The 22,939-nt window shown below is 42.6% G+C and overlaps 1 protein-coding gene across 3 annotated transcripts; it reads left to right on the top strand.

Annotated features, from left to right (window-relative positions):
- The first annotated feature begins 4,625 nt into the window (after positions 1-4,625).
- LOC134484285 (Y-linked testis-specific protein 1-like) lies at positions 4,626-6,870 on the top strand. Of its 3 annotated transcripts, none has more exons than XM_063280608.1 (3): positions 4,626-4,821; positions 5,841-6,713; positions 6,793-6,870. In XM_063280608.1, exon 2 carries the CDS (start codon positions 5,918-5,920, stop codon positions 6,710-6,712), a length of 795 nt encoding a protein of 264 aa, XP_063136678.1. In that variant the 5' UTR covers positions 4,626-4,821; positions 5,841-5,917; the 3' UTR covers position 6,713; positions 6,793-6,870. The 3 variants fall into 3 exon arrangements, with proteins under 3 accessions (XP_063136678.1, XP_063136679.1, XP_063136680.1); XM_063280610.1 differs by having other exon boundaries at positions 4,647-4,821; positions 5,883-6,713; XM_063280609.1 differs by having other exon boundaries at positions 5,841-6,870.
- Positions 6,871-22,939: the final 16,069 nt, after the last annotated feature.

The raw sequence follows: 22,939 nt of genomic DNA, 5'->3' as shown, positions 1-22,939 counted from the left end.
GTCCAGGGGTACTTGAAGGAAAAGAACAACCGGGTGCTACTAGGGACTGTTAGTTCAGAGACATTGCCTGGTGAAGCCATCTCATCCTAGCTGGTTTCTGCCTGCCTCTGTTGCTGATGGGCTGATGTGTGTCCACAGCTTTACTCATAATTGCCCTGCTTCATTTTTAGCTGGACCCATTCTTGCTTCCTGGTGAGGCTGTGATGGAGTAGTGACACAAAGAATTGGGGAATCCTTCATGCCCACTGATTCTCTCAACAATAAGGTCTTTCTCTGTAGAAATAGTTTCTCTGTTGCATACATTATCAGAAATAAATAAAACACTCTTTTGTGTTTTATTTTGACACTGAGTTTCATTATGTAGGTAGGGCTGGCCTGAAACTCACTTTATTAACCTGGTAGGCATTGAACTCTCAGAAATCACCTTACTTCTGTGTACTGAGATTAAAGGGATATACCTGGCTCCTTCTCTTTTTAATTTGTTTTTTTAATTTTTCTCTATGGAGTGTGTGTGTGTGTGTGTGTGTGTGTGTGTGTCTGTGTGTGTGTTTTGACCAAAGAGTCTATCAGATCCTCTGAACCCTGATCCTCTGTAAGAGCAACCAGTGTTCCTATGCAGTAGGCCATCTCACCAACCCCTTCTGCCTGTTTTGTAGGTTTCTCATTGACGACGCTTGAATCCTGGCTTTAAAATCCTTGTTGACAATTCTGACAATGGTTTTCTCTTGGTGTCACCACCAGGGAACTGGTTTTTCTCCTCTGCTTTTCATTTAGGGGGATTGTCATGGTGTGACGTGATTTCCATTTTGACACCACTTGTCTAGATGTCAGTAGTCCTGACACTGTGGGTACAATGGCTGTGTATCCTTCATAAACTTTTGGTGGTGTATTGGTTTTTCTGGGTTTGCCTGATTGAATAAAAGGGATTATAACTCCAGTTCATACCAACAGACATATTTTAGAGGGGTCAGGAAGAGTGGTTTCCAACCTTCCTAACACAACCTTTTAATACAGCTCCACCAACTGTAACATTATTTCATTGCTACTTCATAACTTTAATTTTGCTATAGTTATGAGTTGTAATGTAAATGTCTGGAATACAGCATATATGATATGTGACTCCTGTGCAAGGGCAATTTGTGCTCCCAAAGCGGTCTCAATCCAAGGATTAAGGACCACTGATCTGGACTTAGTGGGATGCCCTTACCGATGTAGATGGGTTTCCCAGTGTTGGTGGGGAGTAGTCTCCATCTCTTGAAGGCAAAGGATCTTCCAAGATCAGGCTTTTTCCTGGGACCCTCTATAATAGTGGACACACTCTTGATGGTTACTGATGTATCAAGTGACTCCAGGCAGTTTTCTTTCACATACTCGAAGATGAGGATTCTAAAAAGGGTTCTGCTAGACAAAAGCAGTGGCTGAAGCTATCTCTCGTGATCTTTCCCTTTCCCTAATGGCTCCTTGTCCACTAAAGGCCAACAGTAGATGTCTGAGTCCATTCTAAGCTGCAACTTTCCAATCTACACTCTTCCTCTGTGCTGTTTCTTTAACAAAGAGCACACATGCTAAACCTGAACCCATCTTGTCTTCAGTCAGCACTAACAACCTAGTCCTCTCTGCCAGCTATGCTTTCCCATATGACCCAGCTGCTCACAATTCTGAGGCACGTTCATGCTTCTATGGACAAACTGAATGGCACCGATTGGCTAGTGTATAATGATACAGATTCTGTATTATTATGATTCAGAAACCTGTAAATACAAGATGAAGAGACCATCGGCAGAGGAAGGAGTTCTTGTGGGATGTTGTCACCACAGAAGGGATCCAGGGGGCTAGGAATAAAAGAGAGGGAGCCAAACACCTTTTTCATAATTTAACCTTTTTCCACAATAGCATCATTAATGGATCTTTATTTGTAGGTTGCATCCCTCTTGACCTAATCAATTCTTCACAACTACATTCCCACTGGGGATTAATCTTCAGAAAATAACTGTTGGGCGATCACATTCAAACCAGAGATGATGGTGAATATTTGGAAATCTATAGTGGGGGTGGGTATTATTCTTCCCACGTGGTGTACCCTTAAGATCTCTAACTACCTCCTTCCCCACGGTAGCCTCACTGAATGACATGAATTCCGGGTTATTAATGAGGTACAGAAACCAAAGCTCATTGCCATATCCTGTCACAAGTATCAAGCTCGCAACAGCAAGAGCCCAGTGGGAAGGAAAATATGAATAAACTTTATGGTATCTCTAAAGTATAAACCCCCAATTTAATCAAAACATTGTTTTAGACTCAGCTCTCTTATATCGATATTCTTTAAATGTACAAGTCAGTGGGCTTGCTTGTGACTCCTAGTACAGGTTTATACTGTACATTAGCCATCTTCTTTCTCACAACTCACCACCATTTCCACCTGCACACACACACACACACATACACACACACATACACACACACACACCCTGCTGCTCCCCTTCCTTTTCCTAAATGCCCAATTTCACATAATATCCCTTATTAAAATCTAAATTTTGCAATCATCTGAGTCTGGCTTGTTTCACTTAACATACTGTATTTTACAGTTCCATCCATTTTTCTGAGAACAAAACCCTTTGCTCTTACACATAGATGAAAATCACATCAATGTATATCAACTTTTTTAAGCCATTCATCCAGTGATCAACAGCTAAGGTTATTCCAATGGCTTGTCTATTGCACACAGTGTGGCAATCTGAATGGATGTGCAGGGGTCCTGGTTAGTTTTTATTGTCAGTTTGACTCAACCTGGGAAAAAGGAGCCTCAGCTGAAGAATTGCCTCCATCAGAACGTCCTTTGGCCACATTTGTAAGAAATTTTTTTTGATGGTTGATGTAGAAGGGTCTAGCCCACTAGGCATAGTGTCATCCCCTATGAAGGTGGCCCTGGGTTGTATGAGAAGGAGAGAAAGCTGAGTAGGTCATGGATAGCAATCCAGTACTCAGCATTTCTAAGTTGTCTTTGCTTCCTTTCCTGCCTCTAGAGTCCTGCCTGAGTTCCTGCCCCTACTTCGCTCAGTAACAGACTGGTACTTAGAAGCCTAGAGTGTGAAAATTTTCCTCCTCAAGTTGATGGCTATGATGAGATTATTCTTCTTGTTGCCTACTTGTTCTTCACTTTTTTGAAAGTTCTGTCTGTTTAATGTTCTTAAAATGATGATATCACATTTTTTCTCATGGGCTCTCTGTCTCTCACCGTGTCTCTCTCTGTCTCTGTCTCTGTCTCTCTCTGTATTTGTGTGTTTGAGTGTGTATATGTGTATGTTTGTGTGTGTGTTTGTGTGTGCATGTGTGTGTTTGTGTGTGTATGTATGTGTGTGTGTTTGTGTTTCTATGAGTGTTTCTGTGTGTATGTGCGTATGTTTGTGTATGTGTGTGTGTATGTGTGTGTGTGTGTGTGTGTGTGTGTGTGTGTGTGTGTGTGCTTTCCAGGGTTAAAAAAAATCCCCAATGCTTTAAATCTCTGCAGGTGCCTAGAGAAGGAAGATTAAGGGGAGAGAGGGGGGAAATTCATGTCATTTGAGTTAACCCCACATTGAGGTCAGCCACATAGTCGACCAACAGTCACATAATGGCAGAGTAGTCATAAGAGCAGAGAGAGAGTAAAACTCAAAGTGTGAAAGAAAATGTGCTTAAAACTACGATAGAAGGAGAAAAAGAAGACGGTGCACTTAGAAAATTGGACAGATTTTAAAAAAGCTGCCATAAGTTGTTAAGCTCTAAGTACATTTAAAAAAATTATAATGTTAAAGTGGAAGGGAATTATTGGGAAGAGGGAAGGGATGGACAGAGTGTAGTGGGGACAGGGGAGGGTTCTGAAAAGAATCCTTTTGAAGATCTGAAGAACTATGTGACACAAACAATTAAAGTGGCCTGTAATTTACAGGTAAATTCCATACTTACCTGGATCCAGTATTCTGTCTACCCATATTTCAAAAACAAAATTACCTCATCTATTTCATCCTGTTTTACTGCATTTGATCGAATAAATTCCTTGTAATTAGAAGTGCTGATAAATTTTAAAGACATTTAAAATATGACTGGTTGATATTGGGTTTGTGATAAGTTTATTCCGACTTTGGAAGCCGGTCCAGGAGCTAATTTTTCCACGCTCTTTGCAAATAATCCATAATTCATGATTGCCATTGTCTTCAATACAAGGTATTTAATCTTGTCAAATTCCAGCTTTGTTTCAATAAAAATGGCCCTCCTCTAATTGTGGGTTTTGGTAGAGCTAATTTTGTTGTTCTATCCTGTGTGCTGCCTCGGAAAGAGAGCCTAGCAATATTTCTGATACGGAGAATAACTTAAAGTTAACCAAAGAAAACATTGGAGCTGGGAAAATAACCACCAAGGATGTTGCTGTATCAGAAACCAAAGAGTTTTTGAGAAAAATAAAAAGCATGAAAAGAGCTACTTGGGCAGACTGTGACTCGAGTCATCAGAATATTTGGGTGGGGACTTTATTTTGGTTCACCAGGAGGCTACATGAGAAGCTAAAACCTAGATGCTGGAAGTTTCTAAGCGTAACTAGGGAAGGAACTGGCCTGAGAGGGGTTCTATGACGTAAGCAGAGCCTGTATGATGCCACAGAGCACAAGGGCGGAGGTTGCGCATCTCTTCCACTTGGAGGCGCTAGACTACTTTGAAGGTGGGTTCACTATCTTCGGAGCGGGGTGTGAAAGCTAGTTCAGCTCCTGAACCCCACAACTGTTCAACAACCTATTGGTGCCTGACCGGTTTCAGAAGACAGAATCTGGACGACTAGGACATTTTCTTTTGGTAAATACGTTTATGAAGATAACTGGGACCCTTGTAGCACAGAAAGCTAAAAGTTTTCCCTCGTACAGCAAGTAACCTTACGTTCCAATGTCTTCCACGTTTGAGAGCTAGGCAGATGGTCTAGGCTAGTCAGTCTCCGGAGTTTATTATTCTTTGCTAACAATATCTAATTCAAAATTCTACTAAAATGCCAAAGCTCCTCTCTGTGCCTGTGTATTTTTGGAGAAAATATTTCTTTTTTTTTTTTTTATGGAGCTGAGGAACCCAGGGCCCTGTGCTTGCTACGCAACTGCTCTACCACTGAGTTAAATCCCAACCCCAGTAGATATTATTTCTAAAAGGCTATTGTTGCCTACACAAAAGACTCTTGTTGCGGTCGAAAATGCAACAGCTTTGGGGAATAAACCTGGGTCTGGGTCAGGATGCCCAGTAGAGTAAGCCAGTGGACTGCTGTGCTTTGTCTCTGGGCAGATACTTGTGGATGTTGCCAAATAGCTCATAGTTAGAGGGTGGAGAAGGGGTGTGGCCACCCTTCTGGCTCCTTTGCTATCCTTTCTCTGTTCTGCTTGCTTAAAGTGGGGACAGGGATACTTAATCCCACACTGACCTAGCCATTCAAGATGTTCCTCAGCATAGGCAAAGTGTCTCGGGCTGAAGAAATGTGTCTAAATATGTTATTCTGAGCTGTAGAGAACCATTTTTTCATTTTCCTTTGAACTTTAGATTTTGATTTATGAGATTGGGTTTTTCTGTGGGTAGTTTTGTCTATCCTGGAACTAATTCTGTAGACCAGCCTGCCCTTGATCTCACAGAGGTCTGCTTCCCTCTGCTTCTGGAGTGCTGGAATTAAAGTTGTGCTCCACCATTGCCCAGCACTTCTATGAACTTCTGATTATGACAGCATTAGATTCAGAGGCTCAAACCTGTTTACCATCGCCTTCCTCACCTGCTCCAAAGTTCTCATAGACAAGAACCTTGGTCCAGCACCCTCCCCAACCCCACCCCCATTGTTATTGCAGGTACTCATATGACAGAGGTACCAGCTTTGTCTCTGGTTTAAGCAGGTGAGCTCTTCAAACCCAGGCCATGGGAAAGTATGAAGCCTGAACGCAGAACAATAGCCACAAGACAGTGGACCAGGAGTACCGTGGCCTACCACACTAGGTCTACAGCCAAGAAGAAGAGGGTGTCTGTGAGGAGGATGAGCACACCATCCTTCCAGAAGTGGAAGAGGAAGAGGCCTTCTCCCCAGTCCCTGGGGAACATTGTGGGGTGCAGAATTTCACACGGATGGAAGGAAGGTGATGAGCCCGTCACCCAATGGAAGGCCATAGTTCTAGATCAACTGCCAACAAATCCCTCTCTCTATCTGGTCAAGTATGATGGAGTTGATTGTGTCTATGGACTGGCACTTCACAGTGATGAGAGGATTTTAAAGCTTAAGGTCTTGACTCACAAAGTTGTGTTTCCTCAAGTGAAAGACGCCCATCTCGCAAGTGCCATGGTTGGCCGTGCTGTGGAGCATAAATTTGAGGGCAAACATGGCTCTAAGGACAACTGGAGGGGGGTGGTCCTAGCCCAGGTGCCAATCATGAAGGACTGGTTTTACATCACCTATGAGAAAGATCCAGTCCTATATATCTATCAACTCCTGGATGATTACACAGAAGGTAATCTCCGTATCATTCCAGAGATTTCGCCAGCAGAGGTGAAGTCAGAAGTTGGCAGCGACATCTTAACAGGTCAATGTGTGCAATTCACCAGAAGTGACGGGTCCAAAAAGATCGGCAAAGTCATTTACCAAGTTCTAGCCAAGCCTTCCGTGTACTTCATCAAGTTTGATGGCGACGTCCACATCTATGTCTATAATCTGATGGAAAAGATCCGTTAAGGTGAAATTCACAAAGTGAGGGGACATATATGGGGAATTTATAGGATTGGGGTGAAAATTTTTGTTTTTCTGTGTTTCAGATACCCAATGGCCTTTGACAACCCCAGTATCTTTTCCAGTGGAATTTGTTTTTGCTCTAAAAATTAAAATGTGTGATGTGATGTGTTGTGTATGCACACTTTTGTGGAGGAGACTGGCTGTGGTGGATGGAACATTGAGAGGAAGCCGGAAAGTTCAAGGCTGTGAACAGTAAGTCTAATGTCACATACACTAAAACAAACAGGACTGAGCTGGTCTGGTCTTTAGGGAGAGGAAAAAACTGGATATAAGGCTTAGAGGAGCAGGGATGGCACAAGGAAAAAAAAAGATGGATGTTTAGGAAGCAGTGGAGAGGGGCCAGAAATAGATAGACTCTCTGAGGGGAAGTTTGAGGGAGAAACAGATAGTTGGGGAAAGAGTGGGAGGTAACAGAGAGGTGGTCTTGGAACTCAAGGGGAAACCCAAATAAACTGATCCAAGCAGACTCAGAATCAGAGAAGAACAGGGATTGTTTGACTAACAAAACCTAATGAAACCTGTTTCTCATATGTAGATGTATTATTTTTATTTATCTGGGCAGGGCAAGGAATGAATACAGGAGACCACAGTGACAAGAATAGTCAGGTCCCCTGGAGCTGATATTAAAGGTGGTTGGGAGCCATCGGACATGAGCTCAAAGAACAAATCCCAGTCCTCTTTCAAAGCAGATGAGCTCTTAATCCATTGGTTATCTCTGAAGGCCCCTAAAGTCATCTTTTTAAATAAATCCAACCTTCACATGCAGAGAAGAGACCAGGATGAGGGTAAGAAAGAATAAATTGATGGTGATGTGGAAGAAAGACTAAAGAACACATGTGGGAGTTGAGGATACTGAGGGACGAAGGAATTCCAAGATGGAGTTCTCAAAAAGTGAAGCAGGAGACCCAGGAAGAACAGAAAGGGTCTCGAATGAGTTGAACTTGGGCCACATCCATATTGGTCTCTTTGCTTCCTTAAAGAACAGCCGAGCTATCACTACAGAGGGTGGATGTGAGGTGGTGGCTTCCCCAGAGGACATTTTGACGAGGATAACTCAAGAATAGTGAATGCCAAATTAAGTTTATATCCATCGATTCCTGAAAGTGCCATAAAGCCCATTATTTTGTATGATCAGTAAAAAGAAATTTAAAAAAGAACATGAGGATGCCATGAGCTTATGTCAGGTATTACGTGGATCCTTTGTTTAGCTTCCCTGAGCACTGTTAGACTCTGTTAGATCCTGTAATATTTTTGAGGTCTCTTCTGAATGCCCCTAGATGACCACAAAGGGCTCCTGCACTGGCTTATCTTGCCTGACTCTCCTTCGACTGGATGGCTTCCTACAGACCTCTGGGCCCTTTTACCTTATCTAGCCCCAGGAAGTTCCCATCTTTTACTCACATGAAAGCTTATCCTCAGAAAACTCTTGATGGTGCATCCAATGCAGAGGTGCTGATCTTTCCTATGCCATTTGCCGTGACGTTAAAATGCTTTGCGGTTCCTGACCATGTAGCTCTCTCCTCCTGAGAAGCCCCTGTGCACTCCATGGGGACTCTCTGAGCCACATCTACACTCCAAGTGTTTCTTTGTAGGCAAACTTACCTTCTACTCATTCATTGCTGTTTCTTCTCTCAAGAATAAGTTTCTCATTGTAGGACTTGAAAATATTTTCTATCGTTGATTAATTCTGCTGTTTGGAATTTTTATACTGGCTGGTTGTCTACCAGTTTCATTTCTGCGAAAAGACACCATGACCAATGCAACTTATAAGGGATAAAATTTTCTGGAGCGGGTTCTATTTTTTTCAGAGTTGTGGATCATACCCAGGGCCTTGGGCTTCCTTGGCAAGCGCTCTACAACTGAGGTAAATCCCAAACCCCAAGGGACAACATTTAATTAGGGCAGGCTTTCAGGTTCAGAAGTTCAGCCTATTTTCATCAAGGCAGGAATCATGGAAGCGTCTAGGCAGACATGTTGTTGGAGAAGCATATCACCCCCACAGTGATATGCTTCCTCCAACAACACCACACCTACTCCCACAAGGCCACACCTCCTACTTGTGCCACACTTACCATGGGAAAATCACATTCTAAACACCACACTGATTTTATGCCAACTTGAAACAAGCTAGAGTCATCAGAGAAGAGGGTGCCTCATTTGAGAACATGCCTGTATAAGATCCAAATGTAGGGCATTTTCTTAGTGATTTGTGGGGGAGGGCCCAGCCCACTGTGAGCGGCACCATTCCTAGGCTGGTGGTCCGGGTTCAATAAGAAAGCAAGCTAAGCAAGACATGAGGAGCAAGACAGTAAGCAGTGCCACTCCATAGCCTCTGCCTCAGTTCCTGCCTCCAGAATCCTGCCTGTTTGAGTTCCTGTCCCAACTTCCTTTGGTGATGAGCAGCAATGTAGAAGTGTAAGCTGAATAAACCTTCTCTCCCTAAATTGCTCTTTTGGTCACAATGTTTCCTTACAACAATAGGAACCCTAAGTAAGACAATGTCTTATAGAAACATTGTATCTCGTAGAGCCACAGACTCTTACCTCATAACCACAAATAGAAAGGTATAGACACTTTGTTTTAATTTAAAGGTAAGGGTTGCTCATGTACTGATCTGTGAAGTTCTAGTTTGCTTCCTTCTCTCGGTGATGAATGTCATGATCAAAACTACCTTGCGTAGGAAAGGGTTATTTGCCTTACAGGTTAGAGACCATCACTGAGGGAAACCAGAACAGGAGCTTGAAGCGGTAACAAGGACACTGTTTGTTGGCTTGCCCCCTGTCTCAGTCATTGTTCTGTTGCTGTGAAGAGACACCATGGTCAGGGCAACTGCTATAAATGAAATTATGTAATTGGAGGATAAATTACAATTTCAGAAGTCTGGTCCATCATAATGGCAGGGAGCAGAACACTGGAGAAATAGAGAACTACTGCTTTGTAAGCAGAGAGAGAGAGTGAGAGAGAGAGCGAGAGAGAGAGAGAGAGAGAGAGAGAGAGAGAGAGAGAGAGAGAGAAATTCTGGGAAAGCACTGGGCTCTGGAAAAATCAAACACCACCCTTGTCAACACACCCACTTCCTCCAATGAGGCCACACCTCTTAATGCTTCTAATCCTTGAAAATTTTGTCACTCCCTGTTAACTAAATATTCAAATATATGACTGTGGGAGCCTTTCTTATTCAAACCGCCACACTCCCCATGTCTTGCTCCATTACTATTTCTTACAGCCTAAAAGTCTATTCTTTTTATACATGACTACTGATGAACTTGCCCACAATGGTGGGCCCTTCCACAATAATCATTAATCAAGAAAATGTTCCATAGACTTACCCAAAGACTAACTATTGGAGGTAGTTCTTGAATTGTTCTCTCTTCTAAGTTGACTCCAGATTGTCAAATTGGGGGAAAAAAAGAGAGAGAGAGAGACCCATCACCGTAATGTTTCTCTTACTCCATGTTACATACTCACCACCAGACACTCTCTTCTCTCAGTGTATAGACCCACTTCCCTGTATGGCAGAACTGAAGAGTAACTAATGTCACCAACATGAATACTTGAGTATATATGACAAGAAATGAATACATTCTACAGCTCAAAACGCCAAGCAAAAGCATTTTAGTGTGTGCTACACTTACTGGGAGACTGTCAGTCACTAGCCATTTAATGGCTCACAGTAGACCACAGAACCAAAAAGTAACAACCTACATATCATCTCCTCTCAGCAGGAGACAAACCCTTTCTCAAAACCCATGAATATATCTGTACGCTTAGATTTTTTCAAAACCTACTTTATTTAGGGTTCTAAAACACTTCCAACACCCTTCTAGCCCACCAACCAGAGGTAAGAGAGAGAGAAAGTTGATAGGAAAAGGTTGAGAGTTGTGGAATTATTTAGAAGTAATTCTTTGGGGTAACTCCAATCTTCATTGTGCAGTACTGTCCAATAGGAGATGCAAAAAATGAATCAGTAGCAGTGCTTTGATCTGGCAGAGACCTCAAGTCTCTAAGAAACCAAAAGAAGCAGCAGAAGCATTCAGAATCAGCCCGAATAGCTCAGGTTCTTTTGTGCATTTATCATTGCGGAACGAAGACTATCGAAGACCATTGAAGCCTTGCTGGTGTAGCAATGTAAAAATGTCATCTCCCTGTCTGTGGGATTTCATTTATGTTCTTCATAAACATCCTGTCCCCATTCAAGCGTGTGCTCCAGCGAAATATCATATGCCTTCTCATGTGTCTGCTTCAGCAAAATATCCTCTACTAACATAGCTTCCAGAAAAACATCCTGTGACAAAAGTGAGTTTCCAAAGAAACTAAATTTTTTCCACTTCATCTAGTCTTATCTCCCACTTGGCCATGACATCTCAAAACATATTATGGCAGTCTTGCAAGGCTCCTAGGCCTCAGCTCCATCACCAACTGGAGCTTCTTCAACTGAACTCCGTGAAACTCATCCCCTTTTATGAGCACAACCTTCTGTTATCCCCGCAAACATTGTGCTCTCTCCATCTTTTCTCTCAGCCAATAGCTGTCCAACTAACAGCCAACTAGGCTGTGACCTGAAAAACCCTCATCAAGAAAGCCAATGAATTTGACATGATTTTTTTTTTCCCTGATGGAACGGAGTGTTCTGCTTGTATGGTTAACCTGGTGTCTGAGTCATCTGTAATAAAACCCACTGCTATTAAGATCAAAATCACAGGAACTATGACAAATAGCAAATCACACGACAAGCATCATAGTTGTCCAAGCCTTTTCTGCAGCCTTATTGAAGTATAATGTACATACTTAAAAATCCATTTATTTTAAGTGTGTATTTTAATGATTTTATAGCAAAATTTATAGCTTCCTTCCCTTTTTTAATACTCATTTCCCACTATTTCATACGATATCGAAGTCTATTAAAAACACAGAAGTGAAGTCAGGAGAACAACAAGAGGAGGAAGCAGGAGGTTCTTGATTTGCTAAGACAACAGATACATTGGCAGAATCGTCTGGATAAAACCACTTGGGATACATTGGTTCTTCTCTTAGAGTGCAGCCTCCAGAAAAAGAGTTTAAAGGATTAAGTCATGGGTCCTCCTACATCATATCCAGACATGACCTGGTATGGTCAGCATCACTTTGGCCACTTTCATGTTAATCCCATTCATCACTCTTACAAGTTGCCTAGCAACTCACATAGTTAACAAACTTATTTGGTTCATGGTTTCATAGGTTTCAGTCCATGGTCACATGATCATGAAAGGGTCACAATAGAGCTACTGCTAATCCCACTGGCATCCAGGAAGCATCAACACAGGAAGAGACCAAGAACAAAAAACACCCTCCAAGACATGTCGCAAATGACTAAGTTCCTTAATTTCATATCTCCCAGTTTCCTGCCACCTTCATACACATCCATCAAAAGATGAACTCATTGACTACAGCACACAGGGCCAATTGCTTTTCAAGGAAGCACCTTGGACAAGGAGGTGGGAAGAATGTAAGACCCAGAGGGTGAGAAGAAGGGCTGATATTTGCTGCCTTCAGGACATGAAATGGCTGCTGCAATTGTGAGCTCACAGCAGCTGTGGTCACCTGAATAGGTCTATAAAGGTCCACCAGCTAGACAGAATCCCTTACTGAGGAGGTTTTCAGGTCCTGATGGCTGCTGTGGTAAAAGAATCATTCTTCTCTGAGGGTTCGGTCACTGGTAGACTTCCCACATTCCTGTAGATGGTCACACACCCATAAGTACATAACCAATGCTAATTGGGCTTAGTGGTTAAAGGTTGGGAAAGAATTTATGAATTTTGAGGGATGGTTATTGGCAGGGAATTTGGGCAGTGCTGAGGGTGAAATGGAAGAGGTTATGGCCATGTTTCATTGTATACATGTATGAAATTCTCAAGGATAAAGACAATTTATTATTTAATAGAAAATTTAGACTATTAGCTTTAGCTCCGTAATATAAGGCTGTATGACTTTAAAGAATTCAAATATTGAACATAAATCAAACTAATTGACTGCCTTATGATTCAAGGAGCAAATTATACATACTTAATATATTACACGTTCTCCCTCTTTCAGTCTCTTTCTTTCTCTTTTCTCTATGTCTCTCTGTCTTTCTCTCTCAAACACACACACGCACACACACACACACACACACACGCAGATGCACACTTACATTATTTTTATGTTAAGGTGTTAAAATTCATGACACAATCAATGTGAAGGAATAGAGGTTTTATGGGCAAGCAGTCACAGTCATTGGGTTCAGACTGTCGTGGAAATGACCACATGGCAACAGTGTATTGATCTGTGTCACTGAGAACTTGCATGAGCCCTGTTTATATTTGGGTGGATCAGGCATCCAAGAGTTCAGTCTGAACCAGCCAGCTCCCTTCTTCTTGCCCCAGTGACCTACTTCTGCTAGGGCACATCCTGAAAGATTCCTCCACCTTCCTAGACAGTGCCATCAGCTTGACACAAAGTGTACCCACAGATGAGACCCTGGGGAAATTTCACACTCAAGCACTAACAACAAGGAGCGAGGCAACTGGGAAATGCTTTATGAAAACAGTTTAATTTCAGTTCTGTAAACAGGACAGGGAAGAACCCTTTGATATGGATTGATTTAGTCTTTAGCTTACAGAGTGCACCCCAAAAGATACATAGTGTAGAAAATGCACAGTTTTCTATGTAGCAAGCATGGTGCTGAAAACAACACATTAATGAAAAAAAAATGCAAAGAACTGGGATATATAGTAACAATTCCAAAAGTCAGTTTGAAAGGCTCTTTTATTTTTATATGTGAGCTGTCGTTATTAGTTCCCACCTGGGTTAATTTTACAAGGAAAGAAAATCTCAAGCTCTGACTATCCCATCGACCATGGTGTCATTCATCTCGGTGTTACGGGTCTCCCATCTAGGGATTAATAATCAGGGTTTGACCACAAAATCCATCAGCTCAATACATGAGGCTTTAGCGGAGAAAGTGAGGTTACAAGTATGTAATGCCCTTTAGTGTCTTCTCTGCCTGTCTGTTGCATGCATGCCTTGTTGTTGACTATTGTCGATGGTAGTGGTTGTTGTTGTTTTTAAATATGAAATGTTGAATGCAAGGGATAGTGGCAGTGATCCAATAGATCTTTGCATCCTCACTTTCTCTTTCCTATCTCGCGCTAAGTCTCCCAATCCTCAGCAATCATTCAAATACACTGAAACAACTCAAATATAATGAAACAAGGTGAAATCAAGACACTGAAACAACTCAAATATACCGAAAAAAGGTGAAATTAAGACACTGAAACAACTCAAATATACCGAAACAAGGTGGGGTCAAGATGCACTTGCCATCTATAATTTGTGTTTGCATGTTGACCATAATCGTTTGGTAACCCTTAAAAACCACATGATGGGACTTAGGAGGATCGGTGGGTGAAACCGCTTGCTGCCTAGGCAGAACTGAACTCAGATCCCATTCATCATGAAACAGGCAGGGGAAACCTGTAACCCCAGGGACAGGAATGGGGAACAGAATCATTAAGGTCTGCAGGCTTCCAGCCCGGAGGAAATTTTGAGAATTTGGGATCAGGCAATGACACCACCTGTCTTAGTTAGGGTTACATTTCTGTGAGTAGACACCATGAACAAGGCAATTCTTAATAAAGGAAATATTTAATTAGGGCTGACTTACTGTTTCAGAGGTTCAGTCCATTATCATCATGGTGGGAAGCATGGCAGTGTCCTGGTATACATGGTGCTGGAGAGTGTTCTATATCTAAATCCAAAGGCAGCCCAGAAAGAGACTTGTAGCCACAGGCAGCCAGGAAGAGCATCAAATCTACCTCATTGGGCAGAGTTTGAATACTAGGAGCCCTCAGAGCTGGCCTACACAGTGACAAACTTTCTCCAACAAGGCCACACCTCCTATTAGTGGTACTTACCATGGGCCAAGCATATTCACACCACCGAAGTGCATCAAAAGAAAATCGCAGAGAGACATAGAGAAAGATACTGCATGGTATCCTCTTGTAGCACGGTGCTGCAACACCCCCCCACACACACACATAAACCCATGCACCTGTGCACACATGAGCAGATTTATTTATTTATTTACTTTGTTTTATTTTTTTCCTTAAAAACTTGGTACATTCACATAATGTGTTTGAGCGAATCCATCCCCATCCCCTCCCCTCAAATCCCTCCCCTTTCCTCAATCCTAATACCACTTGCATTTTAATAGAAACGTCTGAGTCCATTTATTGCTGACTAGATATGTGGGGGTGAGTACAAACATCCAGTGGAGCATGGACAGCCGTCAGGGGCCAAATCCATGAAGAAAATGGGCCCTCTGACCTGTAGTCATCAGTTGCCATTAGTTCCTCAGTAGGGGGAGGGGAGCTTCAAGACTTTCCACCTGACTATTCTGGGATTTATCTGTGCAGATTTTGTAGATGGCATCCTAGACGCTGTGAAACATATGAACACACAAACACACACACACACACACACACACACACACACACACACACCAAAATTTAAACCCGAGAATGGTTTTTAAAAGGTTACACAATGTCCTAAATTCAGTTCCTTGGTGTGAAATATTTGAACTCCACAGCAGATCATAATACTATCTATATAAAATAAAATTATTCAAATGAATATTTTAAAGTTCAGCGGATATTTATCTGTTAAATAGCACAGGCTGAATGAAATCAGTTGGTGCCAAACTTCCCTAAGGCTGCACAAGAAAAATTGTAAATCACAGTTCAAAAGCATCAAAACACAAGGGTGAGGGTATCATCAGAGATAGAGGACTTACAGGATAGGGTACAGAGGCTCAGTAGACCAGACAGGTGGATCATAAGCAAAGAGCCTGGAAAACGGGCCATTCATACCTTGACAACCTTCAAAGGCTAGGGGAAACGTAAGGGAAAGGTACCACCCAAAGTGAGAAAAAAAAAACTTTAATACATTTACAGGACACTTAGCTTCTAAATACAGTGTGGATTCGAATCTACAGTGTGATTATTTTCTTATGATTATGTAAGATGCTAATATATGGAAATCATGTGTAGGTTATATGGGAAACTTCAACTTTCCTAGAGATTTCTAAATAAATGTGTTTTTTAATGCAAAGTTGGTAGTGATATTTATTCCACTTCCATTTTTCAAGTCTCTGTCTATTCTAAAATATATGTGTTTATTTTATCTACAGTAGAAAATGTCCTTGTAATGTAATGAAACATTAGTCAGCCCAACTAAGATGCTTTCTGGAAATCAGTTAACCTCAGGCACTGAGAGCTGTGATGACTTAAGATGACGCTAAAGCACTTTCAGGATCGCGAACTGATGAGCATGGGCTTGTGGACACATTCACTCACAAAAGTGACCACACACACAGAGACACAGACACACACACACACACCACACCACACACACAACACACACACACACACACACACACACATACAGTGGACATTACTGACTAACTATACCTCAGCTAGAGCTATGGCTTTGGGATTTTGGAGGAGGTGACACTGGGTTTATATGGCCTTATACTTAGGCACAAGCATACAGCCACACTCACAACTCTCCCTCTGGTCCCCCTCTTCCTTCACAGCGAGTTCCAACACAATTTGTTATTTCTGATTTTATCCATCCAGTCTGGTCATCCCTCTTCCAGAACATAACTTTTTGTTCAGTGTTTGTGTTTGTGTTTGTGTGTGTGTGTGTGTTGTTGTGGGTGTGGGTGTGTGTGTAAGAGAGACTCTGTGTGTGTGTGACAGAGAGAGTTAGAGAGAGAGAGAAAGAGAGAGAGAGAAAGAGAGAGAGAGAGAAATAATTAGACACCCAGTTAACACATGAGCATGCACACACATGTGGAAGACCAAGGTACATTCAGGAAATATCCTTAATGTCTTGTCTGTCTTGTTCACTGTGGCAGCAACTCTCACTCACAGGCAAAGCTCCTCTTGGTATGGGTCATCTTTCCAGACAGCTTGCTCTGGGCATCATGCTTCTGCCTTCCTAGGTGGAATTAAAGGATGGTCTCCACATCCATGGGGCATCTATGTAAGTTTCTGAGGAGCGAGTACTTAACTGCTAGACAGTCTCCCTAGCCCCTTCCAGAACTTTCTGTCCCAAAGCCCCTTTACCTTTCTTTTTGAGATTTATCGAGTATGCTTGACAAATGGAGACTGTATACATTTGAAGTATGAGTTGTAATATTCTGATCATATTATACATTGAACAAATATTTTAAGATCAAGCTCATTCTCTCTCTCTCTCTCTCTCTCTCTCTCTCTCTTTCTCTCTCTCTATCTCTCTCTCAGATCCACTGTTTAACATACACCACATACACAAAACCTCAGTGACATCAGTTTGAAGGGTTAAAATTTCTAAAAGTTAGTAATGAACAAAGTCTGGCTATGCCTAAAATAATTTGAGGTAGGGCTCACTGGCCCGACTCTCAGCTCCCAAGGACACTGGCCATCTGGAGCCACCCCCTCCCCTTCCTACACTCCCTGAGGATGGGTCATCCCCCTGCTGCAGTGAGATGAGTTGCCCTGCCCACATTGCTGAGATCCTAGATTACACATATGCTTTGTTGATGTAACTCCGTGCCAAAAGAAACTGTGCACCCTTTGTATTAGCCAATTATGTGTATCCACACGAAACCCCTGGTTTTCCCTATATAAGCTCCTGCCTAGAGAGGCTCAGGGCTTGACTCAATCTCCTGTGTGAGATACGTGTCAGCCGGAGATCTCGTAAATATAACTGCCTCTTGTTGATTACATCAAGACCGGCTTCTTGTGTTTCCTGAGGGTACCACAACCCGTGACTGGAGCGAGAGTCTTCCGAAGTCTGGGGGTCTTTCAAGTTTACTGTTCCCAGGCTCTGATGTTCATCCTGTAACCGAGTGATGTTATGCATTCTGTCCAATCTATTTCTCACAAGGAAAAATGAGGATGCCAGTCACCCAGTTAAAACCCTCAAATGGCTCCATGTCACTGAGGTTAAGTTGCAAAGCCCCTCTGTTGAAGTTCCTCTGTTGATAGACAAATGCTCTTCCAGAAAGACCAAAAGCTATGACACACCATACCGAGGCTGGGAAATCATAAGTTTAGTTTCTTGTGTTTGTAAACTGAACAGAAAAATGGGGATTACAAGACAAGGAGAATGTAAAATTTCGTGTTCCTATAATACTAACTCACATAGGTTATAGAGCGGCTGAACTCAGGTTTTGACAGGGGTGTGGTTGGGGGATTCATGTGTGTGTATGAGTTGAGTGCCTTTTCACAAGTGTGAGGGCACATACAAGTGTACATACGTGCAGAGATGTGTAGAATGTGCATTCTCTTCCTCACTATTTTCCGTCTTTCAATGAACCACAGCCCACTATTTTGACTTGTGTGGCTGGCCAGGATGCTCTTGGCAATCGAAAGAGTAAGGACAAAACAGCTCCCTTTGGCAACCATCTCTGCTAAGCGAGTTCCCCATTAGAGCCAGAGGTTTTTCACTGCTGCTTCAGGTCCTGATCATGGCTGTAATGCCTGTCTGTGGTGCTGACCTTTTCCTCATAAAGTTCTTTCTAAGGAGTAATTTACCTCCACCCTACAATGTTGAAGACAGGATTAGCCATGCCTAGAGTTTTACAAAGGTGCAGAGAGAATATGAACTGTTCAGGCTTGCAAAGCAAAGGCTGTTGCCCACTGAGCTATCTTCCCAATCCCCATCAGGATATGGTCTATTGCATCCTTCATGCCATGCTTTCTGCTGTGTGTGTTTCTCAGTGTCCCAAGGGATTTTCTCTCACAAAAACGGTTCCACCTCCACATGACTCTGTGCTTGCACCCAGAACAGACTGTCTCTTTTATCAGGAGAACTAATTCAGAGGTGGACATGTTCTGATTGCAGCCTGTGAGTTACAGAGAAGAATAACTGCATCTTCAAGACTTGGGCTTTCTTACCCTGTGAACTGAAAGCTGGTGTCCCTCCCTGGAGGATGGAGAAATGGAGAGAAGTATGAGGGAAAGAGAAGGAGGCAAAGGTGTAGGGGAGAGGTTGAAGTCACACTAAAATTTCCAAGTTAGCGTCAAACCTGAAGAGTAGACAGGGAGAAATTGACAGTGTTACTGCTGTCACCACACACACACACACACACACACACACACACACACACACACATCTGCTGTGCCTCTGGTGTCATTACCCCACTAAATAAAATGCTCTATTAGGCTTATCTGTCCATCTCAAGAGTAGCCTGTAATTAAATAACCACCCTTTACAATCCTGCTAGACTGAAAGAAAGCCATTTGAGCATTTTACTTAGCTGACGAATTACACAGACCAGTGGTCCTTGATAAATAGGAATGTTCTAAAGAGATGCATGAGAAAAAGTAAACAAGTCTAAAACAATTGATGGGGGATTAAGTTTCAAGTCTCCCACCTCACTCAGTAGACTCTGTCCCCAGCAGGGAGCAGAGCCCAACTAGGACCAGCTGCAACACTGGTATTCCAGAGTGTGTAAGGTACAGAAGGGCCCCTTTCAGGACTCTGTCAGACCTCGCTTTTCCCAGAACAAATGCAGTTGCTGCCATCCTGAGACACTGAAGCCAAAAGAGTGAGGACAAAACAGCTCCCTTTGGCAATCATCTCTGCTAAGGGAGTTCCCCATCAGAGACAGGTTTTTCACTGCTGCTTCAGGTCCCGATCATGGCTGTAATGGCTGTCTGTGGTGCTGACCTTTTCCTCATGAAGTTCTTTCTAAAGAGTAATTTGTCTCCTGATCCTTCCCATGGAACCCACCATGCCATTTACATAACCGATGTCAGAATATCTTTTTAAAAAGAACGCAACTCAATCCAATTCTACCCTCTGGCATCCAAATCGCTTATCATTTTCATAGCAAAGTACTTTAGAGTGCTGACTCACTCCTGAATCAAAAATCTCATCTAAATCAGTTCCTGGTGACACTCGGGTATGATTCACCTTGGGGCATATCTCTGCACCGTTTATGAGTCTACAGAATCAAGAAAACAAGATGCATGCTGCAGCTAGCATAAACTGGTTAACTATAACCTCCGATCAACTCAGCATCATTTGAAGAGAGAGAAAGACAGACAGACAGAGATACAGACAGACACACAGGTGAGGGGGGGGTTTTAGCAAATGTCTCATTGTGTTATTCTTTTGGTCTGTGGACAGGCCTATGAGGAATTGCATTGATTGTTGACTGACTTAGGAGGGCCAAGCCCACTGTGGGCTGCACCATTCCCTAGGCAGGCCATTCTGAGATGTATAAGAAAGCTAGTTGAGCTTGAGCAAACCAACAAGCAGAGTCCCTTGGTGGCATCAGCCTCAAGACCTTGGTGTAGTTCCTACTCTGACTCCCCTCCATGACCTGAAAGTTGAAGTCAAAATATTTTTCTCCCCTACACTACTTTCCATCCAAGCGTTTTATCACAGGCACAGAAAGGAAAGTAGAACAGACTCCATGAGGCAGCAGGGTGGAATGATGCTTCACAGATTCTCAGGAGCCTGTGCTTGCAGCTTCTGACTCTTCTATCACTGTAAGCCACAGTGAACTGGGCAGGCTCAAGGGAAGGAAGGACAGTCTGCATTACGTAGGAGATGACACAGTGACTTCTGTCCTCATTCCATGTACAAGAAAGATTGCTAATGACCCAGTGGTTATAATGTTTATCAGTGGAAACAGAAAGAGAGGACGAACTTAACGCTTCCTACAGGGCCAACAAGAGGACCAGAGGCAGAAGTTAAGCTGGACTCTGTAGTACATTTCCTATGTGGTCTACCTTCCCCCACCTAGTAACCAAACAGAAGGTTATCAGTCAAGAAAGAAAGAAGAGAGCCACAAGACAAAAGAAACAAAAGTATCTCAATAATGCCCCTGCCTCAGCACCACAGCCCAGTGTTTTGTGAGTCTGTGGACATGTCTATGAGGAACTGCTTTGATTTTTCACAGACTTAGGAGGTTCAAGCCCATTGTGGGCAGTACCATTCCCTAGGCAGGTGGGTTCTGAGCTGTATAAAAAGACCCAGTTTTGGAGCTTGTCTGCTGCTCATGTTTTGTTTTGCTTCGTTTTTTTTTTTTTTTTTTTTTTTTTTTTTGTTTTCTAACTGACAGAGAGGGCTACGGTATTGCCTACAGCGAAGCATTGAGCCTGCTGCACAAAACTCAGCATCTTATTGTAAAAGAACTCAAGGAAAATTCCAGATCTCATGAAACAGATAGTGGCCACCTTCCACCTGCTCCAATTTCTAGTCATTAACAAATTTTTAAGCTCCTGTTATCCCAACTTAACCACAACACACTCTGATTTTCATAAGACTGCTGGCACTCAAGTAGTGAAAGCCACCAGACAGAGGAAAGAGGTAACAAATTTTAACATCCACCTCAGTTCCCAACTCAAATGCTTACAAAAGCCTTGTCAACCTTCAGTCAAAACAGGCATCAAGTTTCTCTCATTACCTACCATTTAATTTTCAAAACATTTGCATGTCTAAGTTATTTCTGTTAAAGTGGTGGGGGAACTACTTTCTACTTTATGAGCCATTTACTTTAGTGTTACAAAGCAGAGAAGAGGACAATCCAGTCGACATTTACTCTAATAGGTGACTGATGTATGCATGAGGCCGTCCCTATTTCTCCAGTAACTATAAACCTAGATGCCTTTTCCTTTAAGGATATAGGAAACGAGCCTTCTACCCAATCCTTCCTTTCTAATTCAGCAGTTCTCATGATCACGCTGGCATCCACCTCCTACCAGATCAAAAAGACTGGCCACAATCCCATCTGCCATTAAGGATGAGACCCCACTGTGGGATGGAGAGACGGCTCAGTAGCTAAAAGCACTGGCTGCTCTTGCAGGGGACTCAGGTTTGATGTCTTGTACTGACGTGGCAGCCCCCACACATCTGTAACTCCGCTTTCAGGGAAGACCATCTGCTGGCTTCCCTGAGCTCCAGGCATGCCCAATGTAAATATACATGCATGCAAATAAAACACCCCTACAAATAATGTATATATATATACATATGTATATATATATATATGTATATATATATATATATATATATATATATATATATATATGAGACTTAGAAGACAAGGAGGAAAAGATAAAGAAGAAAGAGAATGAGGCAGCCCTATGAAAGCCATAAAGACACTGCGTTAAATTTTTTTTATTTACTTTATTTATGAGTACACTGTAGCCATCTTCAGACACACCAGAGGAGGGCATCAGATCCCATTACAGATGGTTGTGAGCCACGATGTGGTTTCTGGGATTTGAACTCAGGACGTCTAGGAAGAGTAATCAGTGCTCTTAAAATCTGAGCTATCTATCCAGTTCCTTGATTATTTTAACTTTGTACTCCATATGTCCGGGCTCTTACTTTGAAGGAAATGCTGGGAGTGTGTGTGCACACTGTATATTATTAATCCGGTGCTGATGTATAGAGATAGGTGGATCCTGAGGCTTGAGAGACCAGCCTATCTAGCCTTACTGGTGAGATCCAGGACAATGGGAGACCTTGATTCAGATGATGTGGGTGGTGATCCCGAGACTGACACCAGTCTTTCAGCCTCCACAAACATGTGCACACAACCGTGAGTACACATGATGCATACATTACAAAAATGAAAAATGAAATGTGGAAATTCAATAAAGAAAGCTCCTTTCCAGCTGGTGAGGTATAGAAAGTATTGCTTCTACGAGTATAGTTATCTCTGAAGAGGAAGTCAATAAATGACTCAGACAAGAGCTTTTGAAATATCAGCTGCCTAGCCAGGGCCTGACCTCCTCTCTGGCTGCAATTACCTTCTTAACATGGCTCCACATTGTCTCATGGGACCCAGGTTTCCCCTTCCCCATAGCTCTGCCCTACTTTGAGCCTAGGAACCCACAGAGCTAGCCAAGAAAGGAGGGGAGAAAGAACACAAAGGCCTGAAGGGGAGGCTGCCAGTAATCCAGTCTTATACACAGACCATTCCATTGGCACTAAGTCCATGGATGCCAGGCAATATCACTGAGCTGGATGCCCAGGAGGCAAAGGCACGGTTTAATAATCACATAGGTGGCAGTTTTTACCACAGTAAGTATAGCCAGCTGTGAACACAGTCAGAATAACACCTGTCTGTGAAGTGTGAACTCCTGA

This window comes from Rattus norvegicus, chromosome Y (assembly GCF_036323735.1).
Source record: "Rattus norvegicus strain BN/NHsdMcwi chromosome Y, GRCr8, whole genome shotgun sequence".
NCBI classification, from domain to species: Eukaryota; Metazoa; Chordata; class Mammalia; order Rodentia; family Muridae; genus Rattus; species Rattus norvegicus.
Note: the sequence above shows the minus strand (reverse complement) of the source record. Positions and strands in the feature narration are given on the sequence as shown.

What these genes read in the sequence shown, in the direction of transcription:
- LOC134484285 (XM_063280608.1), top strand. Translation starts at nt 5,918, where the DNA reads ATGAAGCCTGAACGCAGAACAATAGCCACAAGACAGTGGACCAGGAGT.